The sequence below is a fragment of the Pogoniulus pusillus genome, chromosome 35, assembly GCF_015220805.1.
Source record: "Pogoniulus pusillus isolate bPogPus1 chromosome 35, bPogPus1.pri, whole genome shotgun sequence".
In the NCBI taxonomy this organism is placed as follows: Eukaryota; Metazoa; Chordata; class Aves; order Piciformes; family Lybiidae; genus Pogoniulus; species Pogoniulus pusillus.
In genome coordinates, this window is record NC_087298.1 from 14,367,159 (window position 1) to 14,386,849 (window position 19,691).

General features: G+C 50.4%; 1 protein-coding gene across 16 annotated transcripts in view; it reads left to right on the forward strand.

The window, feature by feature from the left end:
- The first annotated feature begins 5,034 nt into the window (after positions 1-5,034).
- Positions 5,035-19,691, forward strand: part of DNM1 (dynamin 1) — a 62,980-nt gene continuing 48,323 nt past the window's right edge. For 9 of the 16 annotated variants that reach the window (XM_064171355.1, XM_064171357.1, XM_064171358.1 and 6 more), the window contains exon 1: positions 5,035-5,357. In XM_064171355.1, coding sequence (XP_064027425.1) covers positions 5,197-5,357 — 161 coding nt within the window. In that variant the 5' untranslated portion in view covers positions 5,035-5,196. The remainder of the gene's footprint in view (positions 5,358-19,691) is intronic. The other 7 variants (XR_010308459.1, XR_010308458.1, XM_064171366.1 and 4 more) reach the window with 2 other exon arrangements.

Consider the following 19,691-nt stretch of genomic DNA (forward strand, 5'->3'; position numbering starts at 1 on the left):
ATCAATGTTTATCAGTCTCTGAGGGCTGGGGGTCAGGAGGTGGGGACAGGCTCTGCTCACTGCTCTCTGGGAGAGGACAAGGAGCTGCAGCACAGGAGGTTCCACCTCAACACAAGGAGGAACTTCTTTACTGTAAGGGTCCCAGAGCACTGGAACAGGCTCCCCAGAGAGGTTGTGGAGTCTCCTTCTCTGGAGCCTTTCCAGGCCTGTCTGGATGTGTTCCTCTGTGAACTGTGCTAGATTGGATGGTCCTGTTCTGGCAGGGGGATTGGTCTCAATGATCCCTTTGGGTCCCTTCTGCCCCCTGACATCCTGTGAGCCTGTGTGATCCTGTGATCTAGTCACAGCTGTCTGCACACAGGGAAAGCACTCTGCTGCCGAACAGCAAAGCTGAAGAGGCATTCCAGGGAATGAATCCATGGAGCAGAAAGCACAGGTGGAGGCTCTTGCAAATCCTCAGCTCCTGTACTCAGATGCTGCAGAGATGCCAGCCTGGCAAGTTGCTGCACTGGGCAAGGGGGTTAACATGGCCATCCTACCAGTGTCTGCCAGCCTGCAGTGTACCAGCCACTGGAAAGACTGAATTCAGGTTGTACAAGGAAATGTAAATCTGAAATTGGTGCCTGCAGCTCTCAATTCTGCACGCAGAGCCCCTATAAGTGTTCTTTGCGTGCAGTGTTCAGAAATCTATAGAGCACCATGTTCATGAGAGGTACTCAGGTCTGTGGTTCCTGTACTGATAGATATTACATCCTGAGAGAGTCTAGAGGCTCCTCTCAAAGTCTAGGCTCTCTTTACATAAATCTGGACCTGGATTTTGTCCTGTGCATGCACAAGACAGGTCAGGATTTGGGCTGTAGTAAGTGAAGCTGCTTCATCAACCTGCAGGCCAAAGGCTGACCTTCAGAGATGCCTTTATGTTCCAGGCTAGCATCACATCTACCAGAGGTGGTTTACCAAATCCAAAAGAGATTCTAGCTTCAGATAATCACACTGCTCAGTGGGACAGTAGTATGAAAGGGAACAACATCAGAGAAAATTGGACTAGGATCCTCTCTATCCTTGCAGGCAACAGAATAGTGCCTAAGCTGGCAGCTGAAGGCTGCTCTGTCATTGCCCACTGATTTCCCATCCACTGACAGTTGCTTTTTCCTGCAAAGAACATCCCCATTTCGATTATTAAGCACTTTGCTGCCCAGCATGCAGTGGTGAGTACCTGCCATGAGACAAGATACAGGGAACCCTGAAACCACAGACACAGGGGAAGGATATGGAGCTGACGTAGCAGGTTTAGAGTAGGATGACAAAAATGACCAGGGGGTTGGAGCACCTCTGCTACAAAGACAGGCTGAGGGAGCTGCGGTTGTTCAGCCTGGAGGCGGCTCCAGGGAAGCCTCGGAACAGCCTTCCAGTAGCTGAAGGGGCTACAGAAGGCTGCTGAAGGACTGTTTACGAAGGCTTGTGGCGATAGGACAAGGGGCAATAGCTTCAAACTAGAGCAGAGCAGGTTTAGATTGGATGTTAGGACCAGGTTCTTTACTATGAGGGTGGTGGGTGGTGGAACACTGGAACAGAGTGCCCAGGGAAGTGGTTGGGATCTCAGCTCTGGACATACCCAAAGTGAGGCTCGACAGGGCTCTGGGCAACCTGCTCTGGTTGAGGATGCCTGTTGAGTGCAGGGGGAGGTTGGACTGGATGACCTTTGAAGGTCCCTTCCAAGCCAGACTGTTCTATGATCCTAAACCCCTCCTTGTGTCAGTAGCCATGCACAGAAGCATGGGTAGCTGTGCCCACAGGCATTGAAAGTGCATCCAGAAATAGATTTACAGCACCCTGGGTGGGGGGATCCCAGCCTCCCTGGGTTTTGTGCTCATGTGTGAAGGTTTGCTACCAAGGTAGAAGGAGATTTTTCCTGCCTAAACCATCTGATAAAGCTCGTTGATTTCAGAGCTGTGGCAGTTTTCCGGGGTCGCCCATGAAGCTCATGCTGTGCAGCGAGGCCTGCTTCCCACGCAGCTTCGGCAGAAGAGAAAATGGAAGGCTTAGGAGTCTGGGCGCCTGCAATTCTCTCTTCCATCATCGGGAGGTGCAGGGTTACAAAGCTTCTTACAAACCCAGCCTCATATCTCAGGCTCAGCTGAGGTCTGGGACCGAGTGCCAGACTCCCCAACAGTAAGGAGGTCTTGCCGGGGCGGCTGGCCGGCGGCTGTGCGGGGCAGGGGAGCAGGAGCACGCTCTGCACACCCTGCAGTTCCACACTAACAGAGTCTGCTAAGCCGCGTAGGGAGAGCCTGCTCACATCGCGCTGCCGCTGCTCCTCTCTTCCGTGTCTGCCTGGAGGGCACCTGCCGGCTCCCCCCACGCCTAGGTCAGACCGCGGACCCCCAGGGCGAGGGCCGTACACCCCAAGAACTAAGTGCAAGTTTAACAGAAAGACAAAAGCAGAGAGCTTACGAAAGGACAGCTGCCTGCATGCGGGGCACAGAGGGGCCTTGCTGCTGTGCCAGCCCCTCAGCTGGCAGCGCGAGCCCCGTTTTCCAGCACCCCCGGGGCCTTTAATGCCAGCTGCTGGCACACCATGCTCTCAACTTTTTTTTCACAAACCTGTCCCAGAACAAACAGATTCTTTTAATTTTAGCTTTTTCCAGAAAGCAGTATGAACCTGAATAACGATTTCTGACCCAGAACAGGGCACCTGCTTCGAGAGCTGGTAACAGCAACACCTGCGGGTGGAGGCTTCTCTTAGGCAAACGTTGACAGCCACAATCAAACCTGGCTGCTTCTGTGGAAACATTGAAGGCAGGAGGTGATCCATGGGGTGGGAAGAGGGACAAGAAGGGGAGCAAAGTAAAGGTGCTTCATGTCCTACTCAAGGAGCTAGCACTGTGGTCAGGGAACAGCAAGAGCAGGGCTGTGGCCCAGGGTGCAGGCGGTGGGAGCCAAGCCCCAAGCTCACAGCACCCACAGAGGCAGGCAGGACAGAGCAGACAGCAGCCAAGGCCAAAAGCCCAGCCTATGAGGCAGCAGCGGGGCAGGTGCGAGGCTAGGCAGAGATACCAAGCTGCAGGCCAGAGTCGGGATCACACCTAGATGTCTCCAGCCACACCTGCAGCAATGAGACAGAGCTAAAGGAGTCAACCTGCAAGCTGAAGTCAGAATGAAAGGCTCCACAGGCACATAAGGCTGCAACTGAGCCAAAGGCTTCCACTTCCCCACAACTGACCACAAACTGATGGCCCTGGGCTGAGCTTAAATAGAGCTCCTGGGCCCACAGATGTGGGGAGAAGCTCTGGGTAAGGCTTGCCATGGTCATTAAGGCTCTGTAGTAGAGCTGTTAAGTGACATGAGGTGGTTGCAGGTGTGTAGCTGGGCAATCCTTCTCTGTAGTAAGGCTGTGCAGGTGAACTTCAGGTTACAGCAACCTCTGAGAAAAGGAACAATTTGCTTCTTATGGTTCCTCAAGTAGAGCTTCAAAGATCCGTATCATATGATGTTCCCTGAGCACCAGCTCTGACCCAGGAAGGAAGATGACACTATTCTTTAAGTCTTTCATAGCCTTCACTGATCTTTCAGTATTGGCCTCTTAACAAGAGGCAGATATAAAATTTTGAAGAAAAAGAAGAAATATCCCCAGACAACCCAGAGAGTTTCTCCAGGTTCTTTCAGCGTAAATAATCAGAATGGCTGCACAGATGCTCAGAGACTTTTGTCCACAGTCTGAGTTTTTAAAACTTGATTATTGAGATTCACTGGTCAATTTGCTAGGAGAAAAGATAGCACTGACAGCCTCCAAAACAGCCCACGTAAGCCCTGCAGTAGAGCAGCTCCCTTCCTTTGCTGCACACTGGTAAAGCTTTCAGAGCTTCTTCACTGACAGTGAGGCAAGCTCACCCCTCTGCATGGTTGTTCCAGCTTCTCTATATACCCAGGCAGGTATTTTTGTACAGATTACATTTGATGGACATTTGTGAAATCATCTTTAGAATCATTATAACTCAGAAGTTCCTGATTAAAATGAAACACACATCTCAAAATCTGTTGCAGTTTTTTGTTATTCCTTTCCCCCACCACCCCCAGCTCCCTCTGAGTTGTGAACAAGCTGGGAAACATGAACTGAAAGGTGTTTCAAACACAGCCTTCTCCATCCTCCTGAGTCACCTCTAGCCCTTGGCTTCTTTTCTGAACACTTGTTTGCGCTGCTGTAGCTTTAAATCAACCACAGCCTCACATTATAATCTTCCTAGAAGCCCAGACCTTTGAAAAACTCAAAACCAGTTTCCTCTTTACTGTAGACAAGTGATTTTAAACCCCCAAATTTAAGTACATAAATGAAGCACTTGTTTGTGTTTCTGTAAGACAAACATCAACATCTGCTGGTTTGTAAACAGAAATTGATGCATCTCCCATCCATGCTTGCATGGAGATGAAGCAGCAGAAGAGCAATGGTGTTGTTGTAAGCCCCTTTCCCCCACCCAGTTTAATCATGTAAAGTAATTGTTGTATTCTGGCAATTCCACAGGTGCTGGTCTGGCACAAAGCCCTCACATATGGGTGTGTTAAGCAGCCTCACAGGTCCTTGACCAAGCTGCACAGGTCTTTCGGCTGAACTGCATGAAGATAAGGACCAAAATGTGTGGATGTAGTAACCAGACCATGCAGGTCATTGACCAGATCATTACTGTATGGCGACTACACTGCATTGCTATAGCGACTGAACCTCTCAGGACTAGCGACTGAGCTGTACAGGCTCCTAGGCAGGTGTCATGACTAACTGAACCACAGGGACATGCTAACTGGACCCTCCTGATGCATCGGCCTGCCACAAGCAGGCCACGGCACTGCACGGCCCCTGGGGACAGCCTGCGCTGCGCTGGTTTCGGGGCAGAGAGCTGGCCCATCCCCAGCGTCCCTGAGGGCAGGGCTAGGGGCACGCTGCGCTGCCTCCTCCCGGAACTACAGCTCCCAGGCGCAGCGCGGCGGCGCCCTTAGCGCCCTCTGGTGGCGCCGCGCGGCTTTCTGCAGGCGGGGCGAGCTGAGCCGAGGCGAGTCGGCAGCGGGCGGTGTCGAGGGAGGCGGAGGCTGGTGCCGGTGCCCAGCGGCTGGAGCGGCGAGAGCCGGGCAACCCGCCAGCGAGGACGCGGGAAGGAGGAGTAGTGTGAGCTCGCCCGTGCGAGGAGCCGGTGCCGAGCCGCAGCCATGGGGAACCGCGGGATGGAGGATCTCATCCCGCTGGTCAACAGGCTGCAAGACGCGTTCGCCGCCATCGGGCAGAATGCCAACCTCGACCTGCCGCAGATCGCCGTGGTAGGGGGGCAGAGCGCCGGCAAGAGCTCCGTGCTGGAAAATTTCGTCGGGAGGTAACTGGGGGGGAGGGGTGTCTCTGGGGAACGCCGCCGTTGGCAGAGCTGCTGCACGGCCGGTGCGGTGCTCAGGCGCTGCAGCGGATGCGAGGTGGTCGGGCGCTGCCGCGGATGCGGGGTGCCCGCGCAGCGCAGGAGCGGGGCAGCGCTACAGGACGCCCGGGCGCTACCGGTGCACGGGCAGATAGGGCTGGAGAAGGCGGTCTCCCCGGCTCGAGGCAATCTCCGCATCGGGTTCCCCGCCTTTGCCGCACCTTCGGGGCCGGTGGGACCCCCCCCCCCCACTAGTCGCTTACGTAACGGAGGTGGCTGAAATGGCAGCGAGGACTGGCTCCATCCTCTGTCCTGCTCAGTGCGGGGCCGCCAGGCCGGAGCGATCCCTCGGGGGGCTCCAAGAGATGGATGCTGGGAAGGGGAGGGCGCGCGGGGGGTGTTTAAGTTTAATCTGCTCCGTCCCCCTCCCCCAGAGCTGTCTCGCTGTCCTCCGTAGCGGATGCCGTGTCAGGAGCTGCGGGGAGGCTATAGGAAGGAGGAGGCTGTCTCCCGTATGTTCAGATCCCCGGGTGCTACCATTTTGTGACGGGCGGTGCACTGCTGCCTTCCCTTCTGTGACCTTCGTATTCAGCATCTGGAGCTGGAGTCAGCTGCAGAGCGCATTGCCTGCTCTGCTCCAGCTGGACACAGCACCTTGGGTGGGGGTGTCTCTCAGCTTCTCTCCGGCCTCCTTAATTGCATTCATCCAGGCACAGGTTTTGGTTATCAAGGTAATTGGTTATGCTGTGAGGTGTACCCGAGTTGCTGGTGGCTTGTCTTGGAGGCAATGACTGCTGTGGTACCTGGTCAGGTGCTTGGGGGGGAGGGATGTGTCAGCAGACTGCATTTATGACGTTTATTGTATGCTGTTCCCCCACCTCTACTCTGTTTTGGGAAGGGCTTGGAGAGCTCTGCAGTGTGTACAAGTTGTTTAGCTGTGAGGAGCCCCAGATTCTGGACTTGGGCAAGGGTAGGCTTAAGCAGTGAGTGCAGGCTGTGCTGTGTGTCCTAGGAGGAAGGCCCAGAGATTCTATCTGGGTGAAGAAAGCATGGCTGGAATAGGATTATTTTTTGTCTTCACTGTAGGTACATAGTCAAAGAGTTCAGAATCCATTCTAGTTGACTTGCAACTGTGTGTGCACCATCCTTCAAGAATGCTGGGCGTCATGCCAAGGTGAGGATGTAGACCTGGTCGTAGACCAGTACCCGCTTGTTTGTCTGTAGACACGGGAAGACAAGAAGGATTCCTTTCACCAGAGCAGAAAACTTGGCTGTGCTGTAGCTGTCTAAGAACGGCAGAATGGGTCTCCTGAAATCTATGAGCAAACCAAGTTCACCTGTTGGCTCTGCTGTGCTCCTGCTTTCTGAGTGCTGGCAGCCTGCACTCCCCATTATCCTGCGGGATCCATGCGCAGGAGCTGCAGCAGTGTAAGGGCAGCTGGGCAAGGGCTGGTGCAGGACGGTTGGGGGTTTGGGGTATGCTTCCCCTCACTGCTAGACTGAGCAAACAGGAGGGGATATGTTGGTCCTGGGGCATCTGCACTAGCATCAGCTGAGAACTGGGGATTTTAGCTACCTGTTTGAGAGCAAAGGAATGAAATTGTTTCTGTGTCTCTTTCTGATGGCCCCTGTCCTGTGAGAGCTTGTGACCTCACCGTGTCCCATCGGTTGTCTCTTTAGCAGCAAGTTAGTGCTGCAGCTTTCAGCACATGAAATAATGTGGAGTCTCCTGAGCAGAAGCCCAGAGAACTGTCTGTAGAAAAACATTCAGAGGAAATAATTGGAGTGGAAATGGAAAATATGTCAAAGGGAAGAGGTCTTTCTCCATTTGATACCCTTGAGTGCTAGCTAGTTTAGACACTGGTAACATGAGACACAGTGCCACAGAATGTGTGTGTGCTGCAAAATCCAAGCCTGGTAAAATTGTTGGGGCCCTGCTGTAAGGTGCAGTCTCTCTTTTTATGTACGCCTGGGAAACCACGATAAGAAGCTATGGAAGCAGCATCCAGTATAAGCATGGATCCTTGACGTGGTTGTGACAGAGGCTACTTCCTTGGCTGAGCAGGCACAGTGAGACATTGCATGCAGACCAGTGCAGAAATACGATCAGTGCTGCAGTGTGGACACAGCATATGCCACTACTCCAGCTTGATACCAGGGTGGTGGTGCAGCTATTGCTCAGCAGCTGCTTGCTACACATTGGATGGGAGTGCTGATAAGTTTCTCTCTGAGTGGATGGGATTCAGGGCAAGAACAAATGGTGGTGCTGATGGGGGCATTTGGGGCTGGTTTTCCTGCTCAGTACCTGCAGGGCTCCATTTAAATTGTCATCAAGACATGTTCATGTAGCAGGCCAGCTCTTTTGTCCCCACTGCCAGACCTAACCTGTGACTCTGCAAGACTTCAGCCTGAGACTGGTCCCTTACACTGGCAGTGAATCCCACACGTGCTGGGGAGCTGGAAGCGCAGAGGTCTCATGCAGTCAGTGTTTAGTTACATCTTACCAAACCGATACTATTTTTCCTCCTGAATGCAATGTCCTGCTAGTTGCTGCTAATTACTCTTCAAGTGCCACTTAACTCTGCTGTTAGATTACCCACCAGTGCAGAGCCTGTGTTTGTAATGCCAGATGTCAGCATGGCTGTCCTGTGTGCTTTTGCTGTCTGAGACTCAGCGTGGTGACTCGGATGCTGCCTATTGGTGATAGAATTGCTGGCATACAGAAGTCAGACAGGTGACACATTTCTTTGTAGACTGGTTTGTCCTGGGTCCCAGGATTGGAAGGAAGGTTAACCAGGTCAGTTCTAAGTATTTCCTGCTGGCATGGTTAGAGACCTATGGGATAACTTGGGTTGGAAGAGGACTTTGGGGGTTATTCAGTGCATTCTTACAGTGTTGTTATTTCCCTGATGCCACCTTTCATAAATTACAAGGTCTTAGAGAAGACATCAATCCCAGCTAGCTGGGTCTGATAAAGAGAACAAAGTCTGTGATGTGTGCCAACTCTGCAGGAGAGTGCCCAAAGGACCAAGTAGGGGAGTGGTACAAGATGGCCCATGGTGCTGTTGGTAAGATCATCCATGTTTATGCCACTGTTATTTTGCCATGTGAAAATAACAAACACAAGTGTGGCTTTTTAGATCTCAGAGACTGTTACACAGATGTGTGGATTTGTAGGAGCATCACTGTTACCTCTGTTTCACAGACAGGAAAGCCCAAGGGCACTGAGCTGTTTTTAGGCAGTCGCATGGGTGTCTGTGCCTTGTGGTCCTGTGCGATCCTGAGTGTGCTGCTCAGCTTGCCAGGATGGCTGCAGTGCTTGTCATGGAGGAAAACAAGGCACCTGTGACTTCTGGAGAACAGATGGTGTAAGGGGGCTGCTCAGGAGGCAATGACTAAGGACTGGGAACAGTAGGTGGAAGGACTTGAATGGAGATGAATCCATCTTGTTTGTGATGGAGGGAGCTAAGTGGTGCCAAAGTTGTGGGAAACAAGTTGGAGTTTGCTTGACCCCAGACCTGAGCATTACCTCAAAATGGGTACAGAGTGTCTATTAGGGAACAGAGTGTCTGCTCAGCAAGTTTGCTGATGACCCCAAACTGGGAGGCTTGACTGTTACAACTGAATGCTGTGAGGCCATCCCTGGGCGGCCCATTCCAATGCCAATCACTCTCTCTGGCAAGAACTTCCTCCTAACATCCAGCCTGGACCTCCCCAGGCACAGCTTGAGACTGTGTCCCCTTGTTCTGTTGCTGGTTGCCTGGGAGCAGAGCCCAACCCCACCTGGCTACATAGAATCATAGAATCAACCAGGTTGGAAGAGACCTCCAAGATCATCGAGTCCAACCTATCACCCAGCCCTAACCAGTCAACTAGACCATGGCACTGAGTGCTCCCTTCAGGTAGTTGTAGACAGCAGTGAGGTCTGCCCTGAGCTTCCTGTTCTCCGGACTAAACAACCCCAGATAATATCCTGTGAGCCTGTGAAAAGCATCATCTCTTGAGAGCTTTTATGTCCCAAACCAAATAAAGGGCGCTTAGTCTGTCAGCGTTGCTCAGATGGTGTATGCTGGATGCTTGTGTATTGCCTGAGAGGGAGCTGAAGGCAGGGAGGACTTAAACCCTGATGGGCTAACCTTGCCTCTTCTAGCAAGCAAACCTCTGCATGGGTGACAGCAGGAGGAATGCAGCGTTGAAGTGCCTGGGGCAGCGGTAAGCTTGGTACTTGTGGTACAGTGAATTGCCTGACAAAGCCAGGCGAGGGCCGATGTGTGCTTGTGTGCTTCGACTGTCTTTGCCTTTGGCTCACACTGCAAGTGCAGAGCTAGGTCTTGAAGCCACAAGATGGAGTTTGGCTTCAGGTAGAACTCTGAAGTGCAGCTTCATTTCTTCATGTCTGAAGCTTGCCCAGCTATTAAGAGATAAACACTTAGACCACCCAAGATACAGTGAGGGGATTCTGCCTTTGGTAACTCATACTTTGCCTTCCTATGGGAATCTTTTCCAGCAAAATACCTTCAGAGGCCAAGAGCAGAATTTAGCAGGTCTCTAGAAGTGAAAGATCCTGTGGAGATGCCTACAGACATGCAGATGTTGGCATGTTCAGATAGTGCAGGAGAACAGTTTTTCAGCAGTTTTTGTGCTTTTAAGCTGCTCAGGCTTCTGTCATAGCACAGGCTTTGTGAGCCTGAGTGCTATGAGGAAAGGCCAGGGTTTTCTACAAATGACAGCACGTGTGTGTGGATCAAGGCTGCTGACTGTCCTGGGTAGCACTGAGCAGCAATGCAGAGCTTCAGTGGCAGGCTGAATTGTGAACAAGACAGGCTCACTGACTTGTTCTGCTCTGGCCACAACAGGGGTCTTCCAACAGGATTCTTCTTTTTTTTCTTCCATGTTCTGTTTTGAGATACTTTTACATCCCAGAGTGCTGTCAGAGAAAGTAATTGCAAGTCATGGACCCTTAATTGTTGTATGATAAATACATCTGTGAACAAATGCTGCTGTGTCTTTGCAGGTTAAAGACATGGGCATTGCTGGCTGGTTCAGCATTGCAGAGGATGGTGTAGGAGCCAGGAGCAGGATTCTGCTGTCCAGAGAAATAAATTATGGTCAAATAATAGCCCTGCAAATGACAGTAAGAATTTGTTCTTCAGTGAAGAAAATACCTATTTTCATCTCAGATTAATTAAGGAAGGAAGAAAATGCAGAGCACCAGGGAAACAGAAAATGTGTTACAGCAGGCCACAAGTTACAATAATTTACCCTAAGAAGTTGCTGCTGCTCTGAGCAAACGCTTGTGGGAGGAGGAACACGAGGAGGAGGTTCAGAATGAAGTTAAAACATAACAACAGGGGTGTTAGGAGGGGGAGGCACAGATCTCAGTGTCTGCAGATGCAGCAACAGTGTCTGCCTGTATTTGTCCTCTGACTGCTTGCTTTGATGTTACAGGGCTTGACTCAAATCAATGCGACTCGTCTGTCTTTGCTGCTTCCTGCAGCAGTGAGTTATTCACAGAGTCCTGGAATAGCTGGAGTTGAGAAATCATCTAGATCCAATGCACTCTAATGGGCAGGGATGTCTCCCACTAGCCCAGGCCTCATCCAGCCTGGTCTTAAATGCTTCCAGGGATGAGGCATCCACAGCTTCTCTGGGCAACCTGTTCCAGTGCCTCACCACCTTCATAATAAAGAAATTCTTCCTAATGTTCAATTTAAGTCTACCCTGCTGTAGTTTGAAACCACTGCCTCTTGCCCTGTCGCCACATGCTGTCCTGTAGACCCTTCAGGTGCTGAAAGGCTGCTCTCAGGTCTCCCCGGAGCCTTCTCTTCTCCAAGCTGGACAGCCCCAGCAGCCTCAGCCTGTCCTCCTCATTAAAGAGGTGCTCCAGCCTCTGATAATCTGCAGGTCTTGCTGTCTGACTGTATTCCTCATCTTAACTCTTGTACTTCTCCCATCTAGCTGAAGATTTACTGGAAAAAGACACTTATGGCATGTCTTGGATCATGTTGGAATTTATCCTGGGAAAGGGAACCAGCTTTGGAACCCCAGTTTGGAAGCTGACACTCAGTGCTGTGCAGGTTGGGGCTCATCTGGACCTGCTGGTGATAGGTTGCCTTATTGTTGCTGGAATTCATCATCTGCTAGCAGGTGGATCAAGAGGATGCCTCTGATGTGGGCTCTTCCTTGTTTCCATGATAAACTTCCTGCTGGGAATCTTAAAGCATCCTGAGCTTTGGTTACTCCTTAGTGTATGCTGAGCTAGTGAAGTGTTGTGGGGTTTGTCTGTTTGCTCTGTAAGCAGCATCTCAAGAGTCTGTAAAAGCAGTAGGGGAAAGAAGTCAGCAGTTTCCCAGAAGCATTCCCCTCTGCTGCAACTGTAAGCTGCTGCTGCTTTTCAAAGCTCCAGGTGTTTATAACTTTTCACACAAACAATGAAAAAGGGCAAAACAAAGCCCAACTTCTGTTTTTAAACCATAGTACAATATCTACCTGGGGTGCCAAGCCAAGTCCTTGAACCTGACTTCTCCAAATGTTCTGAGCAGACAAAGCTCTGCTAGACTTAAACACAAGGTGTGGGAGTTCTTCTGTAGGACCTCCTATCTGTGGCAGCTTCTGGAAACATTATTCTGAGGCAGGAAGCAATCCTCTTCCTGATCTAGGTAATTACTGGATGGTCCTACTTTGTATTTCAAAGTTGAGCCTGTCTGTGCAAGTGTAAGTAAACATTCCTTTAAGTAAAGATTTCTTAGCCTCTTTAAGATGAACCTTTTTGAGGAGTAACAGAAGTTGAGATTTTGGCATAAGTTAATCAAGAAAACAGTTCTTGCTGTGTTCTAGCTTACTGTGACAGCATGAGCAGCAAATGTGTTAGACAAGAGCAGAGCCTTGTGTGCTCCACCCTTGAGAGCCAATGCTCAGATTTTTGTTTCAGGCGGTGCATTTGAGTGGCAAAAGCAGATCCACTGAAGGAGCAGTAGGCAGTCATCTAGAAGCATATGGTGTTCAGCCTCTGTGCCCAATGCAAAACTGGCTTTAAGGTGGCATCTGTGAAAGAAAATTTACTGGTAATCTCTGGTGTAAAACTGCTTCCTTGGTATGGCACTAAAAAAAACTCACCCAAAAACCTCTGGGTGTAATACTTTCCTTCCTGGACTCACGGATCTGTGACTGTATGAGTCAGAGTACCGATGGGAGGAGAGCTAAACTTAGTCTGGTCTAAGAGAAAAAAACTTGCTGTGCATGCTGGGGAAGTGGCTGCTGGTGGGATAGCTTCTTATTCCAGAGATGGTCTTTTTCTGGTATCAGACCTGGTCTTGCACATACTGATAGACAGTGAAAGCACAAGGTGAGGAACATGGATGTTTGATAACAGGCAGATGGGCTTGTTCAGCCCAGCAGAAGTCTGTTCTCTGATCTGCATCCAAATTCATGTGAGACTGGGTTTTCTTACTCCTTTTTTTTTCCTCCATCTGTGGAAAGGAGATGCTGTTGATCTCATGTCATGTAGGTGTGTATCATTAATGGACACTTGAAGTAATGCTAGAGGTGGTTACCCGTGATGTGTGAAATAACATTTCCTAGCAATAAAAGCTCTGCAGAGATGCACAGCAGTGTCTGCCTGAGCTCCCTGCCTTCCCTCCGGAGGTGGTGAGCCCAGAGCTCCAGCTGGTTGTGCAGCCTGGTTTGGCCAGTGCTGCTGGCAACTTTGCTCTGCAAAGAGGCTGGAACTGGTGCAGCTACCTTTGGACCTTTGGCTGCTGACAGAGGTCAGATACTGGATGTGAGGAGTCAGGGTGTTCTTTGGAGCACTGGCAGATGGGAGGCTGTCCTGTGCTTACATTTTCAAGCATAGTCCTTTGGAGCAGGGGTGGGTAGCACAGCCTCTGGAGGACTGAGCCCACGGTTTTGTCCCTGGTGACTCTGAATGGTCAGGGTCTGACCAGACTGGGACATGGTCAAACTGCAAGCAGAACTGGTTCTGAAAAGCTCCGAAAACCGATTTCTCTTTATGTATACTTATCTGTGATCCTTCTAGAGTGTGCATCAGACTTATTTTTTAATAGCTTGATGGAGTTTAGTCACAAGAAGCAGATGCCTTGCTCAGGACTAACTGCTATAAATATTGGGGTGGCTATGAAGAGAGGATTGAACTTCTGCCCACCCTTTTGCTTTCAAAGTCCTATTAATAAATATTTTAACGAATAACAATGCAATGTAAAGTGGCTCAGTCATTTTCTTAGCTGTCATATATAGATGGGCAGACAGGACAAAGTAGTTGCTGACAGTTGCTTCTTCTGTGACTTTCAGGCTTGTCACAGCTCCTAGGCTATTGCTGGCTATAACAGATAACTGCTTCTCTTCCTTCAAGACAGTACAGCAAGAGTGAGCCCTTAGTCTGAAAGCTAACAGTGTCTCTGATTGTTCCCTGCTATGTTAGATGTTCTGAAAGCTTTGGCAGACCCAGCCGCGACCAAATGGAAGTGAGATGGAAGTGAGATGGTGTTCTAATCTCTGATTAGTAGCTTCTTGCAGTTCAACATAAAATGCTTTTGGAAGCAACTTGGAAGCAGGCATTATGCAAGCTCCTCAAGCTGCATCTTGCTGACTGGAAGCAAACTTGCCAACTTCTGCCACTTTTCTGCAAGTCTTGTGACTCGTGTGGCTTTTCCTGAAGCCCTGCACCCAGCGGTGAAGCTTTTGTGTGGGAAATACAAACTGGTAACATGGGTGTTTGAGGCTGCTTTTTGCTTTGAAAGATGCTTTTTCCATTTGTGCTTCTGGAGACCAGTGTAAAGAATATCAAAGCTTCCAAGACCTGCATTGCTGACTCTTTCCCTCCTAAAAGTCAGAGCTTAGTCCCGAGACCGTGACTTGTTGCAGTCAAAGTGACCCATAAATGGTGCAAGGTGAGCTTTGGAATAAACCTGGCACAGCACTTGTGGCCGAAGTGGGAAATGAACTTGAGTACCGGGGGGTGCAAAAATGTCATGTGAATAATGCACTGACTCAACACTCCTCTTTCACACTCCCTTTCCTATTCCTTAAAGCTTTAGGCTGCTTGTTGGAGCTGTGTCCAAGGGTGAAGAGTTAAGGTTCCTGTCACCAACATGAGGATTGCTGGCAGCCTGCGCAGGCCAGGACTGGCATTCCGTGGCTGTGATACTACAGTGGCCGTGCTTTCACTGGGGTGGTGGATGGGGTGCCTGAGAGAGGACACAGCTGGTGTTAAGTGATATTGCAGTGGATTTTCACAGTGTTGTAATGCTGTATGAAAGCAGAGCATAAGCTGCAGCGTGTTTCAGAGCAGGTTTTCAGATGCATTTAGACCCTTTCTCAACAGGCAGAAGTCTGCAGAGATGCTGAGTAGTTGGTTCTCCACATCTGCAGAGCTAACTTGCCCAGGAGAGCACTAGGAAAAAACTGACAAAAGTCTTGAAGTCTTTGTTCAGTTCCTCGTCTTTGCCTTCCTTTCACTCTTGGATGTGTAAAGGCAGAGTAAGTTACGTAGGCTCTGGCTTAGTGCTCTGGCAGCACATCAACAGCGTTCCAGCTCCCAGAGCTCTTCACCCAGAGAAGTACAAGTCGGTGCAAAGGTTCTGATGATCAGCGGCCACTGGCCACCTGCCTGCCAGCACGGGAGCAGTTCTCTGGCAGCAGGAAAATGTCCCTTGTGCCCCAGCAGTTCAGAGTCAAGTCAGTAACCCCGGGGCTTTAACCTCACACTTATGTGGGAGTCTTTACCTCACTGGCTTCCTCAGAATGTATTCTGAACTTCCAGTGTGGTGTTTTGGGATGGGGCCCCTTAATTCTAATGCAGGTTGTGTTTTCTCTCCTGGCTGCTGTGATCTCTTGAGTAATCTCTGTCTATTTCTTAAGCTGATTGTGCTTTTTGCTTTTAATAGAAGCTCCTCTATGAATAGCTGCGAATTGCCTGAGCACAGTGGTGGCCTTGAAAGGAGAGGGATTATAGCTAGAAGTGAAGAGCAGATCGTGTACCAAAATGCAGAATTCCCTCGGGGATGGGTGGGTGACGTGTGTCACACTGCAGTATTCCCTCGGGGATGGGTGGGTGATGTGTGTCACACTGCAGAATTCCCTTGGGGATCAGTGGGTGACGTGTGTCACACTGCAGTATTCCCTCGGGGATGGGTGAGTGATGTGTGTCACACTGCAGTATTCCCTCGGGGATGGGTGAGTGATGTGTGTCACACTGCAGAATTCCCTTGGGGATCAGTGGGTGACGTGTGTCACACTGCAGAGCTACTGCTGCAGCTCCACTGCTGAAACTGAGGTCACTTCTACATCAGCACAGCTTCAGCTGAGATCCCAGCAAAACATTTCTGCATCTGTGCCGCTTGGGTTTGATGTTGCTGGGCCTGGACAGTGCTCTCTAGCATGCCAGGCCTGCAAACCGTCTGGCACCCCAAACTTGTGCTGGGGAGAGAGGTCATTTCCTAGGGGATTTGTAGAGGCTGTTGAAAGAATGACATCTAAAGAGTGCTTCCTGTAGATGAGCAGCTGAGGCACATAAGTAGCACTTATGTTTTGATGCCTTCTGTTTAGACAAAGTTGAATTCAAACTGGAGGGCAGGACAGGCAACAAACAGCAAATAGTCCACTGGAAGTCAGTGTGCTGGCTTGGAGGTTGGGGGAAGAAACAAGGGAAGGAACTTAAACTCTTTACTTGTGGAAAATAAGGAAAGGAACCTAAGGAAAGCAAGGAAAGACCTGAAGACTGTGTTCTGTTTGTCTAGGCATGCATGCCAAAATTTTGCTCACCTTCTGTGGACCTCTTGATCCAACTTTCATCCTGGTATAGCCTGAATGGGAGCTGTCTGGTGTGCGTTTTTTTTTGAAGTAGAGGTCAATGCTTCTGTCTTTGCTCTGCACTAGAGGTGTTTGCAGTCTGTGTTTGGTGCAAGGGCTTAAGCAGCGGTGCCTTTGCACCATGTTTCCACCCAGGGTGATTCTAATGACATCTGAAACTGCAGAGTTGCTGTGCTCAGCCAGGAGCCTGGCACTGCTCCTGCATACTTCTCCAGGCAGAGTGGAGACACAAACTGGCATCTTAAATTGCCTCTGCAGGACACCTGCACTCTGAACGCTTTGCTGAGGATGCCCGAGCGCAGTACAGCTCTGTCTGTCCTGCCAGGGCTGTTGAAAGGGCAGCAGTCTTCCTCCTTGCCCTCAGCACGCTCCACCTCTGCCCTCTCACCCAAGATCAATTATCAGGGGACCTGCACTCAATTTTATGAACCCACCACCCATGCCTGGCCACTAACAGCAGATCTCCTTTCCTCCCGCAGCTTCAACTGGGTCTGTATCAGTGGGCATTTTTCAGCGAATTCTTTCAGCTGTCTGGAGCTTCTCTGGCAGGGCTGTGGGGGACACTCTCTTCTGCTGGCACACAGTGCTGTGGGAGTGGAGAAGTGCCATGCTGCAGTGATGAAATGTGCCTTGAGCTGTGGTTGTTCTCCCAGATCTTGCAGCAAATACCAGGGCTACAGAGGTGGTAGAGCTGTGACAAGAAATCTGAGGTGACATTTTCCACCAGTCTTTGGCATCCCTGAGTCTTCCATTGTACCTTCTCTGAAGGAGAGATGGGCGAAGAGGAAGAGAAACCCATTTTTATCCAGTCTCTACGTGACCGTTGGTTGTCACTGCAATCTCCTCAGTGTATGAGAGCCCTTACGGCAGGACAGACTTTAGTCTGGACTCAGCTGCAGCCTGACTCGAGGAGCTGTGGCAGATTAAGACGCTGGTGGTGAGAAATAGCAAGGTCAGCCTGCAGCTTGCTGGCTTTAGCTAATCCGAGGGCATTGCTGTGGCTGTGCTTTCCCCTCAGTCACTCCTGTCCCAGAGGTTTTCTCTGCAGCCTTTCCTTTTGTGCCCTCCCAGCTCAGGTCTGCAGGTGCAGTACAGGTCACATTTTGAAGGTTGTGACCCATCAGTTATGGCAGGCCAGGATTGCTCAGCAGGTTTGGCTGTGCCGGAGCGATGCCACAGCAGCATAGTGATAGATCAGTGCAGCGTCAGAAAGAGACAAGCAACGATGGTAGAGCACAAATTGATCTTTATGGCCATAAACCCTGAATTTCTTCACTGCGGCCATCAAGACTGAGATAACTTGATGCTCTATAGTATTGCTGATGCCTGGTATTGGCCTCTTGGAGACCACTGCCTGAAATTGCAGGAAGATTCTTGAGATGAAGCCTTGCAGGCAAAGCTGCACAGGATAAATGAGCTGCAGAGCTGGTGAAAAGCCAGCAAGGCAGGCAGAAGGGTTTTACAGCTCCTGGAGTGGAGCATACATCATTCTAGTGCAGTATTTCCTCTGCCTGTGGCTCTGGAGGCTTCTGGACCCAGCAAGTGCTGTGGTTGCTTTTCCTCTGAATCCTGGCATTTCTGCCTAGGTCTGGTGGTATGCTTGATTTTAGATGAGTGAAGCCAGCCTTGTCTGGTTTCTCCTGGGATTGTCATTCTTGAAATTACAGTCTTGCTTTTTCCACAGACGTGGAATACTTGCTGCCACATCCATTCAGGATACACCAGGTTGCCTATTCCCTTGAGTTCTGATATTGTCACGTAGAATCAGTGCTGTGTTACTCTTTACCTTGAACATCCCAATGCAGCAAACAAGGTCCAGGACTTCATTTTTTGTTAACTAGAAATTCGCAGAGGAAGCTGCACAGCAGCAGTGCTGCAGTTCCCTGCTCTCAGGGCTGCTTTCTTGCCCAGCGTCATTGCAGCGTTGCCCTGATGGGCAGTGACTTTCTGTGATCAGGCAGAGCACCACAGGCTGCACCACTCAAGCCCTGCACAGGGAAACGCAGAGTTCCACGCCAGAAAATCCCTGCACAGCTTTCCCCTGCAAAGACAGCATGGGGCACTGGGCACACCAGAGCACTCGAGGTGTCAGGGTGCCCCATTCTCCTTTCCTGTGGGTGCCTGGCGTCCTGACGTGCTCTGGGCTAACCCATCCTCGGGAGCATGGCAGAGAGTGACCTGGCAGATGTCAGCCCTCAAAATGGAGGAGGGAAGGAGATTGCTGATTCACCCTCTCACAGCAGAGGGGAACCTGAGCAAATGACGTTTCTGGTGAAGTGCTGAGTTTTGTATGCCAGGAACACCTCTTGTTCCTCCTGCAAACTCTTGACCTGTAGCTGCAGAGACTTGCTGAAAATCTTACATCCTTAGCAGCCTGGGCTGATGCACAGCAGTGAGGCATGCAGGAGCTGTGGCCATCAAGCTGATTTGTTTCTATGGAAACAAGTAGATTTCACCCTGTTGTAGGGAAGTAGGAGAGAAATTATCCCCCTAGGCCTGGTTCTGGCTCTGAGATTGGATTGGTTGCTGCACTGCAACTGTGAAGCAACAGCCCATGAAGGGATTATCCATCCAGTGATCACAACCGGGGGAGAAGCACGTGGATCCAATCTGCTCCCGTGGCAGGCTTCTTCAGCAGCTTTGGCACAAGGCAGTGTCGTTGTGTGCCAGGATTCCCAAGGTCACAGCGCTCCATGGCACTGGGAAGTAAAGAATGAATCTTGGTCACTTACAGCCAGAGGGGAGCCCTGTGTGCCTGTACAGGCAGCTATGGCTGTGTACCTGCCCAGGCTGGTTAATCAGGATGGCTGAAGGTGAGCGATGTCCAGACTCCAGCACACCGCCTTCTAGGCAAGAGCTCTTGGTGATGGCTGCAAGGACTGGAGGAAGCCAAGATCTTTCAGAGAGGCTTCAAGTGTTGCTTTCTGATGAGAATTGTGCAGGCTCTACTATGTTTGCTCTACTGCTTTCAGGAAGCCATGGAATCCTTTAGGTTGGAAAAGGCCTTTAAGATCAAGTCCAACAGTTAACCCGACACTGCCACATCCATCACCAATCCATGTCCTGAAGCACCACTTCTGTATATCTTTTGAGTACCTTTTTTTTATCCCAAATTTACCCCCAGTGCTTAACGGCTCCTGAAGTCCTGTGACTGGACATGACAACATTAAACCCTTTTTCTAACATGACAGCTGTCTCCCCATACCAGAGAAGAAATCAAGTCCTGAATAGAAATCTTCACCAGCAAGTTCCAACTTACTAAACCCATTGGAATGGGCTGCCCAGGGAGGTGGTGGAGGCACCGTCCCTGGGGGTCTTCAAGAAAAGACTGGATGAGGCACTTAGTGCCATGGTCTAGTTGATTGGTTAGGGCTGGGTGATAGGTTGGACTGGATGATCTTGGAGGTCTCTTCCAATCTGGTTGATTGTATGATTCTATGATTCTATGTATTACAGCAGTGTGCAGTACTG